Consider the following 25,950-nt stretch of genomic DNA (forward strand, 5'->3'; position numbering starts at 1 on the left):
GTCCTACAGCTGTATAGCTATCGTTAAATTGGTGACAAACTCATGCTGTATAAGGGAAGTTGAGAGGAGCAAAAAGTAGACTTTTCGTGTCGTCAAACGACTTGTATTGTTGTGGTTTGTAGTCTGATAGTCTATGACAGTTAGCTGTAGTGTACCACTTGTGGTTTACGCTTCTAAAAAGAGTAAATTGTTTTGCCGACAATCTAGACTTGTTATTCCGTGCAAATGCTTGCTGTGTCTTGTTTTACATTCAGTGAATAATCAGATGACCCATAGAAACTTCTTCAGCACCGCAAAGTAACGTAGTAAGTGTAGTCAAATGGCGTAATATTTGCTTAGTCTACATAAATATCTACATGTTCCATCTTCCATCTTCCACGCACTTACTCCTCATCATCGTTTGCCTCAGCCTTCTCCGCAGGCACATCCTCCATGCTCTCATCCCCATCTCCTCCATTCGCATCGGCTTCAGTCCCCGTAGTTGTCGCCACAACGATAGTCGACGCTGCTTCATCGCCTGTTTGATCCTGACTCTCACCCCTGGTATCCTCGCCTTCAGTGGCTTTCGTCTCCTCGCCATTCGTTTGGTCTCCCTTTGAGAAGGTGTATTCGCTGAGTGCGTCGGCGGCATCGTCCAATTCTTCTTCATTGGTGATGATTTTGTCAAAGAGGTCTGAGGTTTTTGACTCGTCTAGTTCATCGGGGAGTTTGGATATAATGTCTTGGATGGCGGTGTCGTCGACTCCAGATGATGAGAGGCGTGTCTGGTAGGATTCTGTGGGGGGCGGTTTGATGAGGATGTAGCGGGCTGAAAAGTCCATGTCCTTGGCGAATTGAGCGGCCTATTGGTACGGGTTGGTTAGTATGGACCGTTTATTAGTTGCGTATTGTGACGGGGATCAGTCGTACCTCGAGGTCTAGCTCTATAATGGGCACCTTGCCAGACTCGGTAATCACGTCAATAGCCTTGCTGCTTGTGCCGTATTCGCTGCCGTCCCGGGTGCCATATTCGATTAGGCGATCTCCATCGCGTAGTTGGTTGAATTCCTGGGTTGTGACAAAGTGGAAGTCCTTGCCTTTGACCTCGCCTTCTGCTGGTTCTCGGATCGTGTGCCGCACAACAGTTGCGAAGACGCCCTTGTGCTGCTCGAGGAGCTTGGCGACCAGAGCGGACTTGCCGACGCTTCTGGGACCAGAGATGATGATGGGGCTGCGATCTTCGGGCATGTCAGCCTCGGGAGCTGCTTGCTCCTCGTCGTCTACGTCTTGATCTTCATCGTCGAGCTCTTTGAAAATAATGTCGACTTTCTTGGAGTCGTCAATTTTATCAAAGGCTGCTAATTTTGAACGGGCTGCTATTCTTAGCGCCCGCCAGCTTTTACTGGCTTTGCCGGCTATGGCTGCAGCTTTGGTTTGATCGTTGGTTGGCATGTCGATTTCAAAGTCGTCGTCGGCAATCTTTCTCTGAAAGCTTTCGAGTTCGGGAAGTTGATATCTCTCCGCCGTCTTGAGCTGGTCCAAGGAAGAATCGTCGTCTGTGTCCCGAAGAAAATCGAGTGGTACTGAACCCATAGGGGTAGGTCGAAGCCGTTTGCTGGTGGCGGACTTTTGGACCGTCGTCTTGGCTTCTACAAATAGCTCTGGCGACACGGGTTCACGCTGGATAGGCGGACAGCTTGCCATCTTCCAGAAGACCCAGTTCTTGTCTCGGGCTAGCACCGTCTCGACCATCCGGTAGAAGTAAGGTCCGTCAATACCCCTCTTAAGGTAGTCTGATATGGTTTGTTTCATCTCCGTTGCCCATTTTGTCTGTACCAGGGTCAGTCATGGTCTGTTAATAGGTGTTGCTGGCTGCATTGTTTTGATGTGGACATACGTTTTCTTCGCTCAACTGATCGTTGTAGATGACAGATTTGTTTGATACATTGAGACTAGCAAGCTTCTCCTTTGTTCCCGGGGAAAGAGACAGGAGGAAGTCTGCAATAATCAGTGCCTGGACCAAGACGTGCCGTCTGAACGAGAGATCGCTGATCTGTAGTATTGGTTAGGTAAGATATTCATCGTATAGGTGACTGTGGCCATGATGGAGAGTAAGTGGGGAGTGCATACCTCGAGTTCGAAGAGATCTTTGCTGGTCAGGTACTTTGGGTTAAATGCTTCGGGAGCATCTTCGGTTCCTTCTTCTTCTCTCTTTCGTTTCAGATTTCTCCTTGAATTTTCCAATGACCTTGATGACCCTTCACTATGATGAATGGCTTGGAATGCCTTCATGGTATTCTCCAGACTACTCTTGAACTTTGCGAAATGGGAAGGGTCAAACAGTTTGAGCGGTTGACTGAAGCTTTCTTGGAGAGACCAAAACAGAGGGTAAAGGGTGCTTGGATCGTAGGTCTTTTGTGAGTCCTTGGAGTCGAAGCTGACGCCCTTGGCAGACGCTTTGGCTTCCGTCGATGACCTGGGAGTCTCCGCCGGCGTATCGACATCCATTTTTGACTCTTGCTGTTGTTGGTCCTCTTCCGTGGCTTCTTCGAAAGTGGTGACGTTTTCTACGTGATATTCGCCTCGAAGATTCACGGAGCTTCTGTCACCCAAGGGGAAGCTCTGAAATAAGAATATGAAGACCCTTCCGCAAAATGCCGTATCCTCAGCTCTTGAGAGACGACGTAAAAGTTCGTTGCAGCTTCGGAGAATGACGAGGTGTTTTTGCTTGAAGTGTTTTGCTGTAATGCGCTCACGGCGTGACTCGAGGTAGTCAAATACAATGCGACATCCAGATATGGTCTGGCTATCGAGAAGTTCTTCGACGAGCCAAAACAAGAGGGCCGGATCGCATTGGCCATCATCGGACAATATTGACAAAATGTCGAGTAGATTCCACATCTTGACGAATTCGGGCGATTCGATTCGGGTTACAGCCTTGGGAACAGGAAGTTAGCATGGCGCGGGGCAGCAATATTTAAGGGTTATAATGTAATGTCACATACAATCAACTTGGCAAAGAGATGTCGCGCAGCTGTCTCAATGATGGCGAATTGCTTCGCTGTTGCTGGCTCCTGGGGGCTAGAGCCTTCGTCATTCTGCCCGGCAGCGACATGGCTGGATACACAAGCTGATACGCGACTAGATATGTTGTCGAAGTTTGATTGTTTGAGTGTCGGTTCGATGGTGGCTGTTGGTTTTATCGCTGCTGCCTCATCAAGGAATTGATCCAAGAGCGAACCAAAACTGGCAACGGCTGAGACGCCTGGATTTTGAACATCGAGAGCCGGCATGCTGGCGAGCTTGAGTCACCTCAACGTCGAGGCTGGCGCGTTATCAAGATTTGTTGGAGATCATGTAGCCTCGATGCGCTGCGCTGCGCGACGCGGACACTCAGGTCCGGCGTGGCCTGACGAAGGAGCGAATTGGCCTGGGCGCAGATTCAGAGGATGAGGTGTCTTCCAGTCCCCAGCAATCAATGAATATTCCAGCGTGATCGTGGTACAGCACAATTTGTGTAGTTGGGTGGTGTTGAGGTCCGGTGGTCGGGAGGCTGAAGGAGAGGAAGGCTGACTTGACTGATCGACATCCAAAGCGGAAGTGACCAGACTATCCAGAGTCTGCATGTGCTCAAGGTGGTTTTCCCATCTCTTTGGTGGCGCCTCTCCACCCCAGATTCAACACCAGCATTTGATGGCCTCATTCACAACGTCGACAGTACAGCAGTGTCTGCAGTCCTTAATTCAGCTTTGCTGAAAAAATTAATCACAATGCGGTGTAATTGTTATGCAAAGATGAAGCGGTATAACAAAGCATGGCCCAGCTTTGGCCTGCTCCCTTTCATTGACATTTCGAGGCATCAGACAACAGACGTCGCTGCTCAAGCATACCTAGACAACTCTATATTATGTTTCAATTGCTTTCAGCTGGTGATAAATCAAAATAATTATCAGCGTCGCATTAGTAAAACCCTCGTCAAAATTTTGCCCTTTGTTCTGGATATTCTTGCCCATTGCATATGCATCATGTGAGCCTGCTACACCAGCATGGTAGGTACTTAACTATGCCATACTCGGATTTCGACTCTGTTCTCACAAGCTGCTCAGCTCCGTCGATTGAAGTGCCAATGCCGTTCTGCACCGTAGCAAATTAAGATATTGAAATATTTGCATCCTCGTCTCGTGGAATACCATTCATTTCCCTGTGCTACCGTATACAAACCTCCGGTGGCCCATGAAACAGGGCAATCACCTGGGCTCTCCAGCACAAAACGATAACGACTTCTCTCACCCAAGCGTCGAACCAAACGAGACAAAGACCACTTGATGATCCTGGTCTGCCTGGCTGTCTCTGACCGAATTAATTGTGAAATTGAATAAATTTTGATGCTTCTGAGCAAAATCCTTGTTAGTCAGCCAATGCTGTCATCCCCATCGCACCTGCCTTCTCAAACATCCGAAACTGGCTGTCCGGTGGGTGGGTCTCATGCAAGGCTGAAATTTTGGTCTCCAAAACTTGCCATCCAATGGTCTGGCGCCTATGTGCTCTTCTTTGGAGCATGGCATCGAACGACATCTGCTTGTTGACTTTCTCGCAGCCCATTCGCAGCTTCGCTTCTGCACCCAACAACGAGCTGTCGTCGTCGTTCTACCTTCGCGTAGGAGCTCTGCATCAGCTCATGACGCGCCCCTAAAGCGACAATGCCTACCGCCAAGCGCCTCAAGGGCAGTCGTGCAGCTGCAGCCGGTGCTGGACAGGCCCGCGAACCCGCCCGCAATGTCGAAACAGAACGTCCAACTCCCGCCGAGGTCGAGCAAGAGGAACACCAATTTGTCCAACTGGCGAGGAAGAACTGGTTAAAACCTGGGAAGAAGGCAGCCAAAACCAAGGTCAAGAACGACGTTTTGAAGCAGGGCATCTGGGACGTGCTGGAGCAGGATGGCTTCCAATACAAGTCGCTACTCCTGTTGGAGAGCTTGCAGACAATGGAGAGGTGCGTAGTATTCTATACCACGTGCTATCAAGATGTCTGCCTGGGGTTGGACTAACATTGTTACTGAAACAGCTACCTGTGGCCAGGATACACTGACCAAGCGTCCAATTTCCACGTTCTCTTAATCGCACTGATAGCCAATGTTAAGCGGCGCGAACATTTGGAAACATGGAGTGAGTACCTAGATATGTTCGGCGTCAAAGTGCGTTTACTTGAAAACATGACCAAAACTAACACCTTATGCAGGTCTATTTGAAGATCGACCAGAGGATTTCTCGTCCATGTTCCGTCGCATCCTTTCGCTAATGCTCGATCGCACCCTTTCGACAGCCATTCGAACACACCTTCTCTGCTTCTTAATTTACGCTTTCCAGAGCCTCGACTGCGCTATCGTCAGAAAGGAATGTGCGCCTCTGGTATCTATAGGCATCTGGCAGAACCTGTCTAGCGAAACGCAACGAGAGGCCTTGCTGGACCAAAATACCCATCTTCGAAAGGCCTGGAGAGCATCGCAGAAACGATATGATGCAGCAGATGATGCCATCAAAGCTCGCCTTCGTTTCGAGAGATCTTGGCTCTATTCTCTCCTGCTAGACTTTCTGGGTCTATTGTACGACGATGCTACTAAATCTGGTATGAATCAGTATTGTCCGGCTTGCTAAAGCCCGCAACGGAAACCTTTGCTGACCATTTCTCTAGACCAAGCTTTGTACTGCGAGAGATTTACCGAGTTTATATCTGATTTGCAAAGTCAGCTACCTACAAGACGCTATGTCAATACCCTGCTACAGGATTTGCACATACTGCCTCTCATGAAGATTTCGCCAGTATATAATGACGAGAACAATTCGTTACTGCGCGATTTGCATGCCCTTCTGTCGCATTACACACACTTCGCAATTGACGATCAAACAGGAATTCAATTGACTGCGACAGAAGCATATGACAAACATTGCGCAATCCTCGGGAAACTACAAAGGGTAGCGCTCAAGCATTTCAAGGAGAAACTTATGGTTCTAGCCCTTTCAAACTATGGCGGAATTGAGAAGCGAGACGAACTTGAGAGTCTTCTTGAGCCTTTGGCAGACGACGAGCTTACACAGCTCTTCACACTTCTCGACATGAGATCCACATATCCCGAATCTCTCGCACTCCCCATCGATCGCAAACTGCTTACCGAGATCATGCTGAGCAAATTTGAGCGAAAGAAGACTTTCCGCGAGACTGCTCGGTATATGCCGTTGCTTCCCACCGAGCGCACCTTGTTTGACAACGGGTTCCAGAGAGCTGATGCCTACGATGGATCTCATCCCCTTGCTCTACCCAAGTTGAACTTGCAGTACCTATCTGCTGGTGATTTCTTGTGGAGAGCAATGATTTTGTATCGTTGTGAAGCATTTTACGGCATTCGAAAGGACGTAGAATCAGCATTGCGCCGCCTGCGACCCGAGTCCAAACAGCCTGGCGTGATAAACTTTGCAGGATTCTCAAAAATGGCCATGCCTATTTCGAAACCATCGTAAGTGGGAACAGCACTCCTCAGATCTTTATTTGTCAAGCCAGGCTAACAAGAGTTTCAGAATTCTGGAAGTAACCCCCCCTTTGGTTGGTGAAGAACTTCCGTCCATGGTGAAAGCCGAGATCTCGATTGATGTTCGACGCCTCGGACAGAACGTTCGAAGGGAATGGGACAGTCTTCGCCCTGATGATGTTGTGTTTCTGTTGTCTGTCGAGCCAGCCCCCTCCGAAGCTTCTGTGAACGGCGGTGAGATTCAGTCCGAATATGAGAAGCTGGGCATTAAATCGATTCGAGCTGCCGAGATACTAAGCATCACAGATGACAAAGGGCGCCATGTCAGAGATGGTTCAATGGGCCTCGACAACAAACGCAAAGTGCAATTAAAGCTAGACACGTACATGTACGCCAGAGACTCAGAGCGTGCCGCGGCAGGCAAAACCGACGTCTACGGCCAAGTCAATCTGTTACTGAGGCGAGGGCGAAGGGAAAACAACTTCAGACCTGTTTTGGAGTCTATCCGCAAACTAGTTTTATCGGAAATGCCTCTCCCATCCTGGCTATACGAAGTCTTCCTAGGCTATGGCGATCCGGCGGGAGCAAACTATAAGAACCTTTCTAATCGCATCAAGAAGCTCGACTACCGGGATACCTTTCTCGACTGGCAACATCTGGTTGAGAGCTTGCCTGGCAAGACTGTTGAGCCGGGTGACGATGTGTCAGGCAGCTTTGGTCCCCCCTACGTTCTCGAAGAAGCCGACAAGGCAGAAACGGCCAATGGAGCCAGACCATCCAAGAAGCGACGGCGCGATGCAGAGCCCACGATGAAGTCGGACGTCGATGCGCTCAAAGTATCGACATACAAGCCCCCAAACAACGGGCCCTATCCCGTGGACGCGCCAAAGTTGAATTCTGTTCGATTCACCCCTGCGCAGATTGAAGCAGTCATGTCTGGGTCGCAGCCTGGGTTAACTGTGATTGTCGGTCCTCCAGGAACAGGCAAGACGGACGTTGCCACACAAATCATCAACAACATCTATCACAACTTCCCACAGGAGAAGACTTTACTTATTGCACACAGCAACCAAGCACTGAACCAACTATTTGCCAAGATAGTGGCATTGGACATTGACGAGAGACACTTACTCCGTTTAGGACATGGAGAAGAGGATCTAGACACGGATGGAAGCTTTAGCAAACACGGCCGTGTTGAATCATTTCTCGATAACAGACAAACGTACCTGCAAGAAGTTAGAAAGCTTGCTTCGAGCCTTGGTGCACCCGGTGCACATGATAACTCAGCAGAGACCGCTGGGTACTTTGGCAAAGTCTACGTGGAACCTGCGTGGAAAAGGTTTCAGCAAGCTGCCCTGTCGGCCGAGACGACGGCTGCAGATCTCGTCAAGGCTTTCCCATTCCACGTCTACTTTGCAGATGCGCCCCAACCATTATTCCCAGAAGATGCTGATCGCGAATCAACGCTGGACATTGCCAATGGCTGCTACCGCCACATTAGCAAGATATTTTCAGAATTGGCCGACATAGTTCCGTTTGAGATCCTTCGCCGCGAACGAGAGAAGGCCAATTACTTGCTTACGAATGAGGCGAGGATTATTGCCATGACCACGACCCACGCTGCAATTCGACGGAGTGAGATTGCCTCACTGGGCTTCCACTACGACAATGTCGTCATGGAGGAGGCCGCACAGATCACCGAAGTTGAAACATTTATGCCTCTGGCCATGCAAAAGCCAACGAATAATCAAATGCCGCTGAAGAGGGTGGTGTTGTGCGGTGATCATCTGCAGAATTCGCCCGTTATTCAAAGCCTGGCATTCCGACACTATGCCAATTTGGAGCAGTCCCTGTTTTCCCGTCTCGTCCGACTTGGCGTCCCAACCGTCAACCTGGATCAACAGGGACGAGCTCGTCCGTCAATTGCAAATCTTTACCGGTGGCGTTATCCCAAGTTGGACGACTTGCCACACGTCCAAAGCCGACCTGAATTCCTCAAGGGCAATTCTGGCTTCAAATTTGATTACCAGTTCATCAATGTGCCTGATTATAAGGGACGTGGAGAATCAGAGCCTACACCCCATTTTATCCAAAACCTAGGCGAAGCAGAATATGCGGTGGCTCTCTATCAGTACATGCGTTTGCTAGGATACCCTGCGGAAAAGATAAGCATTCTTACAACGTATGCTGGGCAGCGAGCCTTGGTCAAGGACGTGCTTGCCCACAGATGCGCCAAGAATCCGGTGTTTGGTCTTCCCAAGGCTGTTGCCACGGTCGACAAGTATCAAGGCGAACAGAATGATTGTAAGTATAACCACCGAACTGCAGAACCGCTTTTGCGGCTCGACGTCGACGTATCAACATGGACTAATACGTGTTGCCAGATATCATCCTCTCGCTAACGCGAACCTCGCGGGTTGGCTACTTGCGGGACGTTCGCCGTATGACTGTGGCAGTATCGCGTGCTAGACTTGGATTGTATATTCTCGGGCGACGAGAGGTTTTTGAGGCGTGCCCGGAGCTCCGGCCTGCCTTTGACCTACTCCTGCAGCGGCCAGACAAGCTGATGCTTGTTACAAGTGAGATGTGGCCAACGGAGCGAGCCAATACAGAAGATAATTCAGAGGTGGAAGGAGAAGTGGCCATGGAAAACGTCGAACACTTGGGGCAATACGTGTTTGAGATGACCAATACCAGACTCAAACAGATACAAGAGCAGGGCGCCGACTCTGTGAATGCACCGGAAACGATTGTGGAAGAGGCAGACAAAGATGCGGAGGCACAAGCTACATATTACGATGAAGATGATAAGGATGTAGAACCGGATATACTGGAGGTCCGCGAAGGAGAAAACAAGAACTAGTGAGACTCAGGCGCAAGCGAGGCCTTGTTGGCACAGGGTTTGGGTTACTTTATGTGTTTTATTCTTCCTTTTATACTGGGATAGTGGACTGCATAAAAAGTTGTATCATCTGTCATATTATGGGGAGGGCGAAAGAAAGCAATTAAGAACTACGCCGTACGACTCGCTCCGTTTGATTTGCATGTAAGCCGTGGTTGTTGGTAAAATACGTGCATGTAATGTAAGCAGAAGACGTCAACTGGTCGTCTCTTATTCGTGAGTTGCTCGGCACTCGCCGGGGATCTACATGAGCCTTGTGCTGCAAAGAAGAGTCACGCCCGGCATGGAACATGCACGGGACAAGGATGATGCGCAGGATTCCTATTGGATAGGTGTGGTGAGGGTTTCGAGCGAAGCAGAGAGTGCAGATTGAGATGATGGATTTCCTGAGGCAGTCATTTTTTCAAGTTGTTCGCTGTATGTTGAATGAATGGCTTGTTTGAGAGGAAGCTGGAGATGTAGTCGGTGATTCCGGATTTGCTGCCAAGATGCCTCCAATACATTACTGGTCAGACTGCCGCCGCAGCTGTGGCCTGGTTGCAGTATGAGTGAGTCACGTCTGTGTGTGTGTGCAGATGATGCATTCAATCCGACTCATCTGAGACCCCTGGCAGCTTGCTTGCCTTCTTAGCCTGGTAAAGGGGTGTTGCAAACGCCCGTTTCGTCAGGGACGGGCCGGAATTACGAGGCGCCCGATGTATGGGCTGGTATGTGCAGTTGGCGTCAGAGGGTAATCACGGTGCATGTGAGTGAGCTGGGGAGACATGGACATGGACGGAGTTGGCGATCTTGGGGGGCGAATTTTTTTTGAATTTTGATGTGGCTGGGCTCAGGGTTGGCGAATGACGGGATGGGAGTATGTTGATTGGGTGGTATGGTGGCGGATTTGGACACAAGGTCGTGAACGATGGACTTGTTGATGGGTAGAAGGGTGAAGGTGTGGTTGATGGTTGGTGGTTGATGGTGAGATGTCATGTCGTCAAGTGCGTGTCGCATCTGGCTGCCTGGTTTGGGTTCGGCAGAGAGATGATGGAGAGAGATGCAGATAGATGAGATGTACGTAGGCTCGGGGGAACATGTCCATGTCATCTCCATGTTTGTGCCTGTTTCGTTTGTGGCGAGCTCGAGCCGGAGCTGGAGCTGGCATGTTTTATGTGCATATGTATGTTGAAGAGTTCCCACGGCACATTCTGCAGAGGACAGCGGTTCATTTAATTGTCGATGTACATGAATGTTTGCCTCGAGAGTATGAAGTTGCACAAAAGCAAATGCATGGAAATGGATGTGCTGCAATGGTAAGCTGAGAAGAGACAACAGCATTGTTTCTTGTGCCTTTTTTTTTTTTTTTTTTTTTGGAATCCATTTCTTTTTCGTCAAAGCACTCGCTAGCTCCAATTGACCAGTTGCCCTGCTTTCCAGGTTACCGGGCCGTGAGTCGTCAAGTTGTTATTTTCTTTTTTCATTCTATTACATCACGGCCCAGCCCCCTTACGCGGGACATGATGCTTGTGCGTGCGTGCGTGGGTCCAAGGTTTGATGGGGAAAAAGGCACAAAGCGTGTTTTGGATGAAGGGGAAACTCAAATCTTCTGTAGATGAAGTGAATTAGCCCACATACGGGATACCTAGGAAGTCAAAGATGCGCGGACGTTGGACACGGTCGCCAAGCGCAAAATGGTCCTGGTTGCGAAACAAGATGGAAGGGTTAGATGGATCTTTGCGGGACAAGGGCAGGCACTACGGAGGAGAGTTCCAGAAGAAAATGACAGGAGACGCGAACATGGCGCGAAAGACGACTGGAGTTTGAGAAGCAGAGGCTAACCCGAAAAAAAGTTGGAGTCAGGTCTGATGAGTCTGAGAGTCTGGGAGTCAGGGAGTCAGGGAGTCAGGGAGGGAGTCAAAGTCCAGCTTGAACGGGCCGGCGGCCATGCTGGGTCCAAAATTGAAGTGGTTGCAGGGACCCACATGCACTTTGCGCACCTCAGGTTGTGACTTGCCATTCTTTGGATTTTGACATGGGATTGTTGACGAAACAAAAAAAAAAAAAAAAAAAAATTAACGAGGAAACAAGGCCGAGCGCAATGGGGGGGAGGAATATTTTCTGACGACTGCGTATGCATATAATATACCAAGTAGATAAATACGACCGCACATTTACCCTCATAGATGATTTTGGATACGTATCTCAGCGTATTTTCTGTCCAAACTCATTCTTTCTGTTTTGACATGTACAAGTGCATCCACTTTGGATTGATCCTTCAATGTTGGACCCACTCAAATTGTGGTTGCCCGGTTCTCCTGTGCGACGACGTGGGCCAAAAATCTCAAAGTTCAAACCAGCATTGGGGCAACACTATCTGCAGTACTCCGTACAGACAAGCCGTGGCATTTTCCCTCCCACTCTCTTGTTCTGGTGTTGTCCTGCACAATAACTTCTCCGTCACTGTTCATTTCGACAGCCTGGCCACGGGACTAGCTTAGGGCGAGTGGGCCAGCTTAGTATGAATAATTGACTCTTGTTCGGTTTTGGTCGTCAAAAGTGTGACACGTCACTAGGCTGCCAGAGTGAGTGACTGAGGTGCCCAGTGCCAACATGAAGCGACATGGTCAAAAGAGTACGGAGTTAAGATAACAGTGAATCATCCATCAGCTTTGGCCTGGTCACCCTGTGCAACATGAAGGGCAGTGCAGTGCCTGGCCGTCTTGGGCGTTGAGTAATATGCATGCATTGTAGTTTTTGGTCACAGACAGGTTAATTAGCCGCATGGGTACAGACTATTCACATGACAAGAAGGACGGCTTATTGGTAATTTTGTCGTAAGTTGGGCATGAGCATGTCCAAGGACTTGGCTGGCTGTATGGAGTAGTCATTACCAATTCGAATGGTCTTTTCCGTTCAATCCATTTTCTCGTCTGTTCAAGTAACCTTGGTGCCTGGCAAACTTCTACACCAGTCTTTGTGCTCTTTGTTTGAAAATAGACACAGTGCAGTCTGGTCAAGAAGAAGACATGACCCAAAAGAGTGGGAAGCGTAAAGAGTACTCCGTACTATAGAATTCTTTATTTTTTTTTCCCACACTCCGCACAAACGCTTGGGCCAAAAATAGACAAGAACCAGTTGACCGTTTATATTCAGTCATCCACTGACTGCTCCTCCTGGATCTTCTTGAAACACATTGAACCAGACTTGACACCTTTTTTTTTATTTGACCAGTTGACCCTTTTCGTCGTCTCACTACTGCATAACATTGTTGCTTGCTTGCTTGCTTGCCTGCGTCGCAAAAGTGGATCAGACTCGGCGGCCTTGCGTTTTTCCCGGTTTGGTGGCGCGGGAGTGAACAAACATTGAACATTTCTGCTGGGCTGGGACAACTTGACACAAGGGTATGGTTTGCTGTGACGGTGTGCATATTGTGAGCGTTTGGTAAGGATGCACTGTATTGACTGCAAGATTCGAATATAAATCACAGTGCGAAATGTTATTGTTACAGTACAGGGGAGCGTGGCGCCACAAGGTTGTACCCCGGTGCGGACTGGTCAAATGCTGAGGTGCCTATTTGTGCATCAAATGCCTTGACTATGGACGTAGTGCGGTCTGGTATCAATGGATACTGGATACTTTATGTACCCATATCCACTGTAAGTGCTGGAGTTGGGCGTCTTGGCGGGGAGCGACAGTGAGAGTCCGGCTGTGGAAGGCCGCCAGGCTACTGCACCGGACCCAAGACAGACAGACATGGACAGACGGGCCAGTTGACTAGACATCAGTCAGTGACGGACTGACCAGACACCAGACACCAGACTCCAGACGCTAGCCTGCCACAGCATAGCAAAGCCAGAGTGGCCCCGGCTCCTTCCCCTTCCCGCCCCAGTCGCTCACTCGCTCACTCGCTCATATCGTAATCATAATAATCCTGCTGCCCAAAATTTTCTTTGCAGAACTCCTCCTAAACCCTCACCACTCCAACCAAAACACCACGGTCAGGTCTAGGTGGATATTTTTCCTCACCAGACCCTTTCCCCCTCTCCCCTCCATCGGCATTGGGTTCTTCTTCTGTGTCTGTAGTACCAGAAGACTAATATCTCCTTTGCTCGTCGTCTAGGAATCCGTCCTCGCCTTCGATCGTAGCCCTCGTCTCCCGACGCCTACGGTCCACGCCTGGTCGCTTTTTTTTCCCGCTCCTTGACCCTTTTTTCTGCCTCTGGCCTGCTTCGAGATCCCCTTCTTCTCCAAGCCGCCATCGAGTGCCCGACGCTTATTTTAATCCTTTTTCGCGTGTATTTACTTCGCGAGCAGTTCTTTTTCTTCTTCTTTCCCTGCAAACTTAGTTTTTGCTGTTCGGAAAGTTGTGTCCTGCCAGGTCCGCACCCGAGAGCGACAAAATCGAGACTCCATAAAAAAGTTTCTCGACAACCACCCGCCCTCTTAATTTCGGCATCCCATCCCTCATCACCGCAGAAAAGCTTCCTCGCCAAGCTCTTCGCCGTGCGCCTTCTTTCTTCTGCGACTCGACGACAAAATATCTCCTCCCCTTATGACGTCGCCTGCGAATCAGCAGAACCCGATCCCGGCGCCAAACTCCTCCGCGACCACGGCAACTTCTTATGCCTCCGCTGCAGGTGCGCCTAAGAAAGCTTCTCAGCCGCCCCTAGTCGCGACCGGTTCCCAACCTCCTGTCGTGGTTGGTTCTGCTTCTGCCTCTTCGGCGCAGAATGCGAACACCTCCTCGCCATCTCCTGTGAACGGCAAACCAGCCGTCGCCCCTGTTGTCCCTGCTGTTGCCCGAGGTAGCTCTACCAACGGCTCCGGCGCGGACCACTCGAGAAAAAGCTCTGTCACCATGGCTGCCAACGGCCCCAATACCTTTGCTGCCAATGGTGGCGCCAAATCTGGCATTCAGTTTGGCTTCGATTCGCCTGCCATGGCTCACAGTACTCCCCAGACCGGCAGCGCTGCTCCTATCCCAATTCCTGGAGCCGGGAACCAGCGAGTGCCATCTCCTGCCCACTCTCCCTCTCCGATTCCTCAACCTTCTGCCAGCGGCGGTCGACCTCCTTCCGGGCTCGCAGCCAGTGGCCAGATGACATTTGGAAGTCTCAGTAGCGATGGCGAGGTGAGAATAACAACGTGCCCTATCCCCTCCCCTAAAGAAAGTATTGAGTTCTGAACAAACTCTCCAAATGCATCATTGCGTTTACTTAACCTTAAAATGCGCATAAAATTTACTTTTCAACGCTAGCTGCCCTTTCCTCCCTTCTCTCTGCTAAACCTTGCCGTTTGTCACATGCATATATATATATGGTTGGACTGCAGCACTAATGTTGAATTTTTTCACAGCGCCACATGAGGCAAGGTTCTGTTCCCCCTAACCCAAACGCAATGGCATCACAACCTGGCGCCCATTACCGACGCGAGTCGAGCCACTCTGTTCAGGGTGAAAACAGAGGAAATTTCCCTCCCCAGGGTGGGCGCGGTCGAGGATTCAACCCACACAACAACCAGTATAACGGTCAAATGGGATATCCGCCAAACAACCAGTTTAGAAACGGACCTGGTCAAGGTCGTGGCATGCCTCCGTCATTCCAGCCGCAACCACGAAACATGCCGTATCCCAACTCCCCGGGGCCGGCTCGAAGCCCTGCGCTCGTCCCATCGATGCCGAATACTCCAAACATGCCCCCTGCGACAATGCAGCCAAATATGACCATGGGCACACCGCCTCAATACCACTATCCGCCGCCTATGGCACCTCAGCATCAACAAGTACAGCCTCCCTTTTCTGACATTTGTGATAAGTTGCATTTCAAGTCTTTTAAAAAGGGCAAAGCACGCCGAGACAACGCCAAGTCCCTGCAGTCAGGGCGTCAGTTGGATTCTATACGCGAGCTACGCGGGAGCGACCCTAGCCAGCCTCAACGTCGTTACTCTCAAAGGCCTGAGCAACAGTGGCGCGACCATGATGGCGGTAGCAGTCGACGTATGGTGTCCAGTGGCGACGTTAGGTCGGCCGCGCCATGCTCCTTTCAACAACAGCATAACCCCCATCACTTTCACCATGCTGTTCCTCCTCACCCTCCTCACCCTCTCCCTCCTGCCCCTGCTCCTTTTCCCAAATTTACACCCCATGAATTCTCTTCAGTTGACCTTTCTCCGGAGAGTGGCGGGTTTGAACTCTGGCTAACCATGAAACAACATCAGAACTTTGGCTACCCTCCTCCTCAGCAGATGGAGCAATATCCTCGAGTGCCCATGCCCTACGGCTATAGCAATGTCCCTCCGTACATGCCTCCACCCCAAACTAACTCTGCAGGATATAACCAGCAGTTTGCCCCCCCTTATGCTCACCAACAGAGCCACAGCATGTCTCGGAGCCCGTCACAACCCGAGCGACCTTCCAGCGCTAACCAGCTGAGCCAACCGCTTGTTGTAGGCTCGTCACAGCCCCCGAACGCTCCAGGGAAATCTGCACCCAACAACTTTGTCAAGCCCAGGAAGAGCGCGGCCATTCAGATCAAGAACGCAGCTGGTGAAGTGGTGGATACGTCCACTTTCAAGCAGCCTTCCTCCCCTGCGCCCTCCGGCCAGCAGTCAAAGACCCCTCCAGTTGTTGCTTCCACCCCTACACCTCCTCCCAAGTCTTCTACTCCTGCCCATGGTCGCTCTGAGAGCACCGCCGCGCCAAAGACGGCCAAGGAGATTCAGGATGAGCTGAAGGAGAAGATTAAACAGGCTACACAGGGAGCGGTTTCTGCCGAAAGCAAGCCCAAGGAACAGACCTCTTCAAAGGACAAAGGCCCCACTGACGTTTCCGCTGAGAAGAACACTCCTGCTGCTACTGCCAAAACCGAAGCTCCCAAGGAAGCCGTCAAGGTTGAGGAGTCCAATAATGGTGGAGAGGAGAAGGAGTCGGCCGCACCCGCCACTGACAGCGCGGAACCCGAGGAGGACGAGATGGAGCGCATGATTCGGGAAATGGAAGAGGCTGATGCCAAACGCGAGAAAGAGGAGGAGGAGCATCGCAAGCGGGTTGAGGCCGAAAAGGCTGAACAGAAGAAGAAGGACGAAGAGAACCGCAAGACCAATGCTGCTGATGCAGACCGCAAACTGCGAGAGCAGGAACGCGAGATGGAGAGACTGGAGGAAGAAAAGGAACGTCGACAAAAGGATGCTGAATCCTCCGGCAAGACGATGTCCGTTGCAGAAGCCCTTGCCGCAGCTCGCACTGGCAAGGAAAGCGACGCTACCAACGTTGATTCCGTCACCGACAAGCTATCCGGCATGAAGATTGCCGAGGAAAAGACTGCTGGCGATGCTTCAGGCCAGAAGCGCGGAGCCAAGCCTGCTGCTCTCAACCTCACTCCACTCAACACCAAGCCTGTCGACCCCCCTCAGCCCAGCGCAGCTCTTCAGTCTCTCAAGTCCGCTCGGTTCTTGCAGGTCATGGACCAGGATATCTACCCGACTGGCATCAGCTCCCCGAACCCTGCCGTGAACGCTGCCGTCGCCAAGAAGGGCAAGAGCTTCAAGTATGACGCCGCTTTCTTGCTTCAGTTCCAAAAGGTCTTCACCGAGCAGCCATCGCTCGAATTCCACCAGCAGGTCAAGTCTCTCATTGGAGATGGTGACCGTTCAGCCCGCGCGCAGACGCCTAGGCAGCCATCCAACCGCGGCGGTAATACCTTCTCCATGGGGACGTTTAACGCTCCTCCCGGCCGTACCCTGCCGCCAGGCACTTCCTCTGAGCAGCGCATGGCCATGTCCAGCGGCACTATGCCTCGACCGCCTGTGGGATCCATTGGATCTTTCCGTGGCCCTGGCGGTGCTTTCCCAGGAACCGCCATGTCTCGTACCTCCTCTCAGTCCAGAGCCGGCGCCCCCAACTCGCCAAGCGGCCGCCAATCTAGCCGCTCTACCCGTGGCAGCCGGCGTGATTTCAATGCCAAGGAGGCTCAGGCTGCTAAGACCATGCCTCTAACCGCTGGTCAGGAGATCAAACCAATTGCCATCACATCCAACGGCTGGAAGCCAACCAGCGTTGGTAACAAGGGTGCTGCTGCTGCTGCTGGTGCTGCGCCCACATCTGCTCCGGGTTATCTGGACCCTGAAATGGTACAGAGAAAGGTCAAGGCTGCTCTCAACAAGATGACCCCAGAAAAGTTTGACAGAATTGCCGACCAGATTCTCACCATTGCAGGACAGTCCAAGGACGAGTCTGACGGCCGTACACTCCGTCAAGTCATCCAGCTTACCTTTGAGAAGGCCACTGATGAGGCTCACTGGGCTTCCATGTATGCCAAGTTCTGCAAGCGCATGCTTGAGAACATGAGCCCCGACGTTCATGATGAGCGTATCAAGGATAAGAATGGCAACGTTGTGAGTGGCGGCAATCTGTTCAGAAAGTATCTCCTCAACCGATGCCAGGAAGACTTTGAGCGTGGCTGGACCTCCAATTTACCTCAACCTAAGGAAGAAGAGGGTGCCGAGGACGGATCCAAGAAGACTCTTGGCGACGCAGCCATGCTGTCCGATGAATACTACCTAGCTGCCGCCGCCAAGCGACGTGGTCTTGGTCTCGTTCAGTTCATCGGTGAGCTTTACAAGCTGGGTATGTTGACTGAGCGTATCATGCACGAATGTGTTCACAAGCTCGTTGACTACAAGGGTGTCCCTGACGAGGCGGAAATTGAATCGCTCAGCAAACTGTTGCGAACTATCGGTGCCAACTTGGATGCCACTGAGAAGGGCCGTCCTATGATGGATGCCTATTTCCAGCGAATCCAGAGCATGGCAGACCTCCCAGAGCTGCAGAGCAGAATGAGGTTCATGCTCATGGATGTCATTGATTTGCGAAGAGCCAACTGGGTCTCCAAGGAAGCCAACAAGGGACCCAAGACACTCGACGAAGTCCGCGCCGAGGCCGAAGCTCAAGCTGCCAAGGCTCAAGAATCCTCCAGAACAAACACCCGTGGCGGCCCTGGTCGTCCTGCCATTGGTCGTGGTGACGCCCGCAACTTCTCTGGCGGTTATGCCCAGCAAACCAGCAACCAGGTCGGCATGGACGACCTGCGACGTCTCAAGGGTTCTGCCAGCCGAACCTCGAGCCAAAATGTTACCCTTGGCCCGACCTCTATGTTCTCGTCTCGCAGCAACAGTGGTAGACGTCTTGGACCAGGAGGCTCACTGGGTCGCCCTGGCGAAGACTCTGGAGCCTCGTCCCGTACTGGGACTCCTCCGACCCGCGATAGCACTTCAAACACGAATACATTTAGGTAAGAAACGACACACGTTTTTTATTTGCCTCGTCACAAATCGTAAGTCCATTCTAACCTGATGATAGCCTTCTCGCAAACATGGTGGATGCTGAACATCCCGCCTCACCTCCATCCGCAGGACCCTCTCCCGCTTTGGCCAAGGCTGTCCTCGACAGCGATAAGAAGGAGAGCGAGTAAAAAAGAAAAACTAATCAGTGTCATCTATATTTTTCTCTCTCGGTGTCTTGCATTTCGGGTGATAGACTTGGCGGGTCCTGTTTTCTTGCATTTACAGGCTTCTTATATTTGTTCATTTTTCATTGTGCGTTCTTGTTTGAGAAGAATCAAAAGTTGCGCACCGCATTTTTTTGAAACCACGATACCTTCACCCATAGACTAGTTGAGATCAGACAGGGGAAGAAGGCTCCCGCCAGACAGAAAAGGGGGAGGGAGAAGGCGGGAAAAGGGGTGACAGAACAGGCAGAGAGCAGTTCTGCGCCAAAATGCATCACTTGTGCATTTTTTTTTTTGCTTTTTCCCCCATCACGGTGTCGGATTGTTTTAATCCCGCCTTTTTTTTTTCCATTTTAGTTTTGCTTGTCCCTCGGATCTGTTATCATGCTTTTATAATTCTTGTCGAGGGACGCGAATACCACGACGCATGGTAGATTAAGGAAAGGCCTTTGTCGACGCTGTCCAGGTAGCTCACGCTGGGTTGGATGAAGAACAGAGTCGAGCCTATTGACGGAGGAGATCATGGACCAACGACGGAGATGACAGAAGTTGGAGATCGCGATGGCAAAAAAGGTGGCTGAGACTTGTTCTTTTTATTTATTCATTTTTTTTACACACGAGGTGATATGCCCGGGCAGGTTCTCAACTTCGCCACGACACCAGCGCAGTTGAATCCCCGGGCGACCTTTGGAAATTTCGATTCCAAGAAAGGTCAAGGAGGAGGGCTCAAACCATGGAGTCCGCAATGGAGGCTACGTCGTATTGCTTTCTCTTTTTGGGAGACGCTGGAGCACATCATCATGTTTTTTTTTTCGCTCCTTGTTACTGAGTAGACGCAGATTGGGGAACGATGAGGAGGAAGTCGGTCGCCAACGATAACTCTATTGTCGAACCTTGCTGTTCTACTCAGGCCTCTGTAGCTTGCTTGCCTTGCTGAGGACCAGCGCGAGAATGGACGGACGCTTTTTTTGTTGGGCTTCATTGGTTGTGCTGTTTTATTGTACATCATCTAATTTATGGAGCAATTGGGGCTGATTTCATCAGTTGACGGAAATACATACTTGTTCAAAAACGGATCCGTGTTTATGTGCCTGATGTTTGATGTGTCTGCCGTCCTTCCTGTCTGACTGTGAATCACTACTCGTAAGGATTTTATTGCAAATAGTGCATTATCCATGATTAGGGCGAATAGCTGTTTGGGTGTGTGTAGTCGAGTAGTCCAGCCATGTTGTCACGAAGAAGGAAACTGTGAGGCAGATGCCGTCATTGCAACTGAACAAGAACAAGAACTGTTGAAATCGACGTAGTTAGCAGTCCGTTTCAAGACCAGAACATTCTGCTAAGATTTGGAGTGCATAGATTCAAGATTGAGCTACATATTGTATTATATAATGGCTCTAACATGCTCCCCAGCCACTACTATCGACGCTCAACAAAATATACAATGCCCAAAACGCCCGCTTCCCATGTCCCAGTCCCATTACAACCTATTCCTGAATGTCATACACGCGACTTGTTAAATTAACAAAGCTAGGCCATTCAAACGCCTTCATGATACGTACAAATGCTGCTTGCATACCCATACCCATACCCATATCCAGTAGCGACATGCCGGCAACACACTTCAAACATCGTTTTGTGATGCTCTCATGCCGCGGCAAGTAGCTTGTTAAATCCCAGCTTGGCAAAGAGCGTGTCCATGGCCACCCATTGCCGGCCGCACTTCTCAAGGTACCTGTCAATGACGCCCTTGATCGTGCCAAACCTGACGCGGTTGTGTTCTGCAAGCGCCAAGATTGTATCACGATCCTGCCTCGTGAGAGTGGAGCTGTTGGCATCGTTGGCCCTGACGCGGGCCTTTTCTACGTCCCAGAGACTGGCAAAGTATACAAGCTGGTTGTAAATTGCCCTTTCCGTGTACTCGTATCGCATACGTCCCAGGCAATCACGAGCAAGTCCCTTCGGGCCCAAGCAACGAGAACCGTAGACGCTCATTTGACGAGTGCGGTTGCCGCACTGGGAGTCGTCACAGACAAGCCAACCCTCGTAGTAGCGGGATGTTTGGTTGCGAATGGCGTGCTCGACCTGGGCTACAATGGACAATGTTGGGATGACAGTGCCACAGCCACCGCAGAGCACACCGTTTGCTGATACTCTCTCAGGAGTAGTAACCAAGCCTTCAAAGGTGGAACTGGCCTTGCACTTGCGGCATCGGAGAGAAAGCCTTGTACAGTCACCAAACCGTACCTCATCAGGAATTTGTGATTCTAGAGGGTGAATCTCTAGGTCATCGTTGGAACTGTTCTGCTGCGTTTGGTTTGAACTGTACCGCCGGATATCCAAGCCGAGTTGTTCAGCCAACTGTGATGTCGAGGTACCAATAATGTTTGCGCAAAGTCGTTCCACTGGAGGGAAGATCTGTTTTCCCAAGTACCATTCGACATCTGGCACCAGAGTTGAATCTGTCTTGAGGTCTGCAGGTGCATACGCACGCTTAGGGGCCGGCTCAGAGCTCTTGCCATCGCCAGTAATAATGTACGATACGACGTCGCCCTTGCGCACCGTTTTCCCTCTTGCTATGTCACGCAGGGCAACCTGTACTTGTGGCATAGAATCGGCATTGGGGTACTCCTTGGGACCCTTGCCCAATTGCGTGTAGATGATGTACTTGGCGACGGGAATGCTCTGTTCTCTCATTTTGGATGCGATGTCACGAAGATACTCGTGAATCCGTGCGATGGCAACTTCAGCATCGTCGCCTGAAAGAATTTCGTCCAAAAGATGTTTTGAAATCTCCTTGGAAAGAGCGCAATACTCTCGGCGCCTCATATCCAGGCCCTTGACTTCCATCTTCTCAACAAACTTGCCATCCTTTTCAATGAGGTTGATAGCTGCGTACTTCTTCTTTGCTTGAAGGAGAATTCGTCGGAAAACGTTATCAATATCAATCTCAAGTAGCCTGTATTGGTCATTGACGGCTTTCTTGAACTCGTTGCCCACCCTGAAAGCATCTGCAACGCTGTCTACATTGGCATTGATCATGACGGAGTCGGTATCGCCGTAGATTACCTGAAGAGACTTGCTCTCTGCAAGCTCTTTGGTGCTTCGAAGAATCTCACGACCCTTGAAGGTCGTAAGAACAGCCAGGGGTCGGGCATAGAATCGGGACTTGGTATAACCCAGGCATCCATACATGGAGTTGGCTGTGAGCTTCAAGGCAAGCTGCTTGATGTCCCAAGTGGCGAGCTGCTCTGTGGTTGCATTCTTGTCTTTCATAAGTGCTTTCACCTGGCGACGGCGTCCGACCAAAGTTGCAATCAGCCTTGGTAAAATACCCTGGTCTTGGTCCGTAGGCACTTCTGGAACAGCATCCTCGTCCTCCGTCTATTTCATATCTGTTAGTCAAACCCGAAACCAAAAGGTAGAGAACAAGGAATGAATGCGAGAGCCTTACTGAAGCGGTTCTATCCACTGTCGTGAAGCAAATGTTGAACTCTTGGATAATGGATGGGTACAGGGAGTTGAAATCCATCACAAGGACGAACTTGTCATACAAACCCTTCTCGGGCTCAAAGACCAGACCACCCTTGTACTTATCCTTCTTCTTCCCTTCGCCACCTTCTTCTTCGTGCTTCTCGTCTTCCAATCTTTGGCGGCCACGGAACGACTGCTTGTCTGGGCAAATATATTTGTTGCGGTGGAACTCATGGAGCAAAATGTACTCATTACGCTCGGCTCGGGTACCGGTCAGGGTTCGAGCCCACGAGTTACCAGCAAGATTGGTCAAGACTTTCGTCAAGGGGAGCAATTGAACACTCAGCGCCAAGGCCGCAATGAAGTGCGTGTCGGCTTCCATGTGGGTAATATAGTCCATGAGGCCTTGTTTTTCCTTTGCCCAGCTGCTCAATGCTGCCTCATTATCAACATCTCGCCGGCGATTATCTCCAGAAAGATACAAGCTACACATTTCAGTCAAGCTCCAGTTCTGACACTTGTACATAGCCGATTTTCCTGCGTCGTTGGCGAGATCGCACAACAATCGGCCAGCAATAACCTGGCGCTCAGCAAATACATTGCCACCAACTTTTCCGATGGATGCAGGCCATTGAGTGCGTCGGAAACGGCCAAGTCTGGACCACTGGTGGATTTTTTTCTCATGAAGACGATTCAGGAGTACGCTATAGTCCACACCTTCGAACTGGTGCCCGAGAATGACATCTGGGTCTGCCACATCAATCTGGGCTAAAAAGAAGGCCAAAATGTCCGCCTCCTGCTTCTTCAAGACGATGAGACCCCTCTGTCGCTGCCTGACTAGTTGATCAAACCCAAGGGGAAAGCCTTGTCCGTGTGGGCGAATGACGGTGAATGTTCTGCAGGGCAGCTTTTCTGCCGGGGTAGTGTCACTGAGTGAGACTTTGTCATATATTCTTGCACTAATGGCCAGAATCTCTTGTTTGTTCTCCTTCGCGTTGAATGCAGTTCTTAAAGAAACACTCATGAGTGTCAGTGGAGGTGCATCGAGATTGTCAGACTCGCTGATGGTCGACACCATATTGGGGTGCTCAGCCAAAACTTCAAGTTTACAATGTGAGGCGTTTTTTATGGCACCAAAGTCGGCATCCTGGATTTTTAGCCAGCAAGGACCCATAATGTTCTTCCAAAGAACGAATTGCTCAAACAGGGTCGTGTTGGCTCCGAAAACGTGAGAGTATGTCTCTCCAGTGGTGGCCTCAACTTGGGGTTCTGGAAAGGAGCATTAGCGTACAAGTAGACTAGACTAAGGCTTGCCGATACGAGGAGGTACTACTTACTGGTATAAGGGTATAAGAGCTTCATATACTGAGCCTCTTTGGGAACACCGGGTAGTTCAAAGGCGTATTTGCGAGTGCAGGCTTTGATCTTATGCATGTCCACCTTCATCTTTGTCATGATCTCGTCAACTTCTTCATAAACGTCCATCATTTCAACAGTCACGTCAGTCTCCTCGCCGCCTCGGACCCGACTCTGTCGTGGTAGAAAGTACAGTTTCCTCAAGATGTTGTCAATTTTGAGGAAGCAGCTAACATAAACGTTGGTCTTCTTATTGAGAACTTTGCCGAAAAGGCAGAGGCTGCCATTGATTTCGGTGTAGTCTGTCCAGAAGAAGTTTAGGCTGCCGTCAGCTTCGATGGCGTCTTTGTGATCAATTTTTCCAATGCCTCGAGTCTCCGCGGGGCTATTTACAACATTGAGCTTGTCGGTCAGGTTGTTCCAGGAGGTAGAATCGACAGTGGCATCGGCAACCGGCTTTAAGGGTGATGAACTAGCTGGAGAGGGATAAGGCTCTTGTTTCAACAATTTCCTAGCTGGCCGGGATCCAGTTATGTTCACGCTGGCGGAATTGACAGCTCCGGCATGTGCAACTTCCATCATATCCTCGTCTTCGTCGTCCAATGATTCAGGTTTGACATTGGCTCGTCTCTCCGCCTTCTTGGCGGCAGGCGATGACGGAGCCGGGTCACTCATGGGTCCATCTTGAGTTCCCAAGACGCCATCATCTGCTGCGCTGGGAATGAATCCGTCGTCGGAATCAACATTGGCGGCAGGGGGTGATGGCAACCGCGAGTCTGCGCGTTTTTGTCTCTTTTGCAAGGGCTCGGCAACTGGCGAGAGCGCTCTGGATTTTCGGCGGTCTCCAGATCGTTCGAGTTTTGCTGACCGAGGAGCAGGTGCAGCAGGAATATTAGTGTCGACCTCTCCTAGGAGGTTGGCGAGGAAGTCCTCATCGGCTTTGGTCGAGACAACCTTCAGTTGATAGTTAGCCATCTCGATACCGTAGTAACCCGTGACTCAAACTGCGCAATGAACTCACCTTGGGCTTGGGCTGTGCTTTTCCAGCGCCTTTGGTGAAGTATTCGCTGATGTTGCGGTCATTAGCATCACGCTTGGCTTGGTTGTCGTCCTTGTTCTTTTTGGCTGCGGTGCGGCGACATTAGCGGAGTGCTCTGGGAGGCAAAGAGCGAAACGTGTGGGAAGAGGACAACATACCTGCTTTGCTGGGTCTTCCACGGGCGGGTTGATCGTCCATATCACTGTCTGAGTCGTAGCGGCGAACACGATCCCAGTCTTCCCGGCCATCATCAGCGTAACCCTCGCCATTGTCGTCGACTACAAAATCGTCTTCGTCGAGGCGATCTCGAACGATTTTTTTGTAGCCAGCCTCGTCAACCTCATCGTAGAGGGCAGATGCGTCTTCAACTTGGTAGTTGTCGAAGGCCTTCTTCCCTGACTGGCGAAGGGCTCGAAGCTCGGCGAGCTTTGCCCGGACGTCAGCCTTGGGCATGGCGGGCTGTGCGTGGGTGAATTGACGACAATAACTTCTCTCATTCAATCGAAAGAAAGCATGCACATCTGATGCTTTGTGACGAGAGAATGCTCGTGTAATGGAGAATGGAGAATGGAGAATGGTGGTGGTGAAAACACCTAAGCAAACTTGAAGGTTGGACTGTGTGCTGTTAGCAAGGACGAGGTCTACCACTCAGAGGTACTTGATTTCTCAAGTCCAAGCTGCATGTCCGTCGCGTCTTGGACCGTGTCGCGACCACGCGACGCGCTGCACTTCAAAGTACCCCCGGTCTGTCTAAAGTGGTTGTGGACTGTGGGGCAAGACGGTCCGCACAGTGTTGTCAAGGTCACTCACACACACACTCACTCACTCACTCGCTGAGCAGGCATAGGCAAGTATAGAGTATGGAGAACTACAGTTCGTATGCAATTATCCGAGTTGCCCACTTTGTCGTCTCTTGGACGGTCATTCGGCAGGAGCTTGCTCTGCCAACACATGATGTTCCTCCCAAAGTACTTTAAGTACACACATTGACTCCTTCACACTCTCACATGCAAGTTGATGGATAATAACACAATCACATAATCCTCTTGGCCACGCCAGCACATGTCATTAGAATTTCATGATCCAATCCGTCACGATACCACATAGTCCCTCACATCCTTCCAACAAGCTATAACTTATAGCTGGTGCCCACAATCTCCATATATGGATCGAACGTCGGGCATCCGTACT

At 50.6% G+C, this 25,950-nt stretch overlaps 4 protein-coding genes across 4 annotated transcripts; 2 read left to right on the forward strand and 2 right to left on the reverse strand.

Annotated features, from left to right (window-relative positions):
• Nucleotides 1–40: 40 nt before the first annotated feature.
• On the reverse strand, nucleotides 41–3,272 carry VFPPC_04463 (nuclear matrix protein; the record flags this gene model as incomplete). Its single annotated transcript, XM_018283813.1, has 6 exons — nucleotides 41–131; nucleotides 388–842; nucleotides 910–1,809; nucleotides 1,877–2,032; nucleotides 2,110–2,916; nucleotides 2,985–3,272. 6 exons carry the CDS (start codon nucleotides 3,270–3,272, stop codon nucleotides 41–43), a joined length of 2,697 nt encoding a protein of 898 aa, XP_018145045.1.
• Nucleotides 3,273–4,679: 1,407 nt separating this feature from the next.
• Nucleotides 4,680–9,366, forward strand: VFPPC_04465 (DEAD helicases superfamily protein (Aquarius); the record flags this gene model as incomplete). The annotated part of the gene is made up of 6 exons (XM_018283814.1): nucleotides 4,680–4,972; nucleotides 5,045–5,145; nucleotides 5,219–5,605; nucleotides 5,672–6,491; nucleotides 6,553–8,807; nucleotides 8,888–9,366. 6 exons carry the CDS (start codon nucleotides 4,680–4,682, stop codon nucleotides 9,364–9,366), a joined length of 4,335 nt encoding a protein of 1,444 aa, XP_018145046.1.
• Nucleotides 9,367–13,939: 4,573 nt separating this feature from the next.
• VFPPC_04466 (eukaryotic translation initiation factor subunit eIF-4F) lies at nucleotides 13,940–18,854 on the forward strand (the record flags this gene model as incomplete). Its single annotated transcript, XM_018283815.1, has 3 exons — nucleotides 13,940–14,518; nucleotides 14,743–18,674; nucleotides 18,743–18,854. 3 exons carry the CDS (start codon nucleotides 13,940–13,942, stop codon nucleotides 18,852–18,854), a joined length of 4,623 nt encoding a protein of 1,540 aa, XP_018145047.1.
• Nucleotides 18,855–20,537: 1,683 nt separating this feature from the next.
• VFPPC_04467 (DNA polymerase (pol2)) lies at nucleotides 20,538–25,212 on the reverse strand (the record flags this gene model as incomplete). Its single annotated transcript, XM_018283816.1, has 5 exons — nucleotides 20,538–22,274; nucleotides 22,345–23,633; nucleotides 23,702–24,674; nucleotides 24,742–24,845; nucleotides 24,918–25,212. The coding sequence occupies 5 exons, from the start codon at nucleotides 25,210–25,212 to the stop codon at nucleotides 20,538–20,540; spliced, it is 4,398 nt and encodes a 1,465-aa protein (XP_018145048.1).
• Between the last annotated feature and the right edge of the window lie 738 nt (nucleotides 25,213–25,950).

The sequence above is a fragment of the Pochonia chlamydosporia genome, chromosome 3 (genome assembly GCF_001653235.2).
Source record: "Pochonia chlamydosporia 170 chromosome 3, whole genome shotgun sequence".
NCBI lineage: Eukaryota > Fungi > Ascomycota > Sordariomycetes > Hypocreales > Clavicipitaceae > Pochonia > Pochonia chlamydosporia.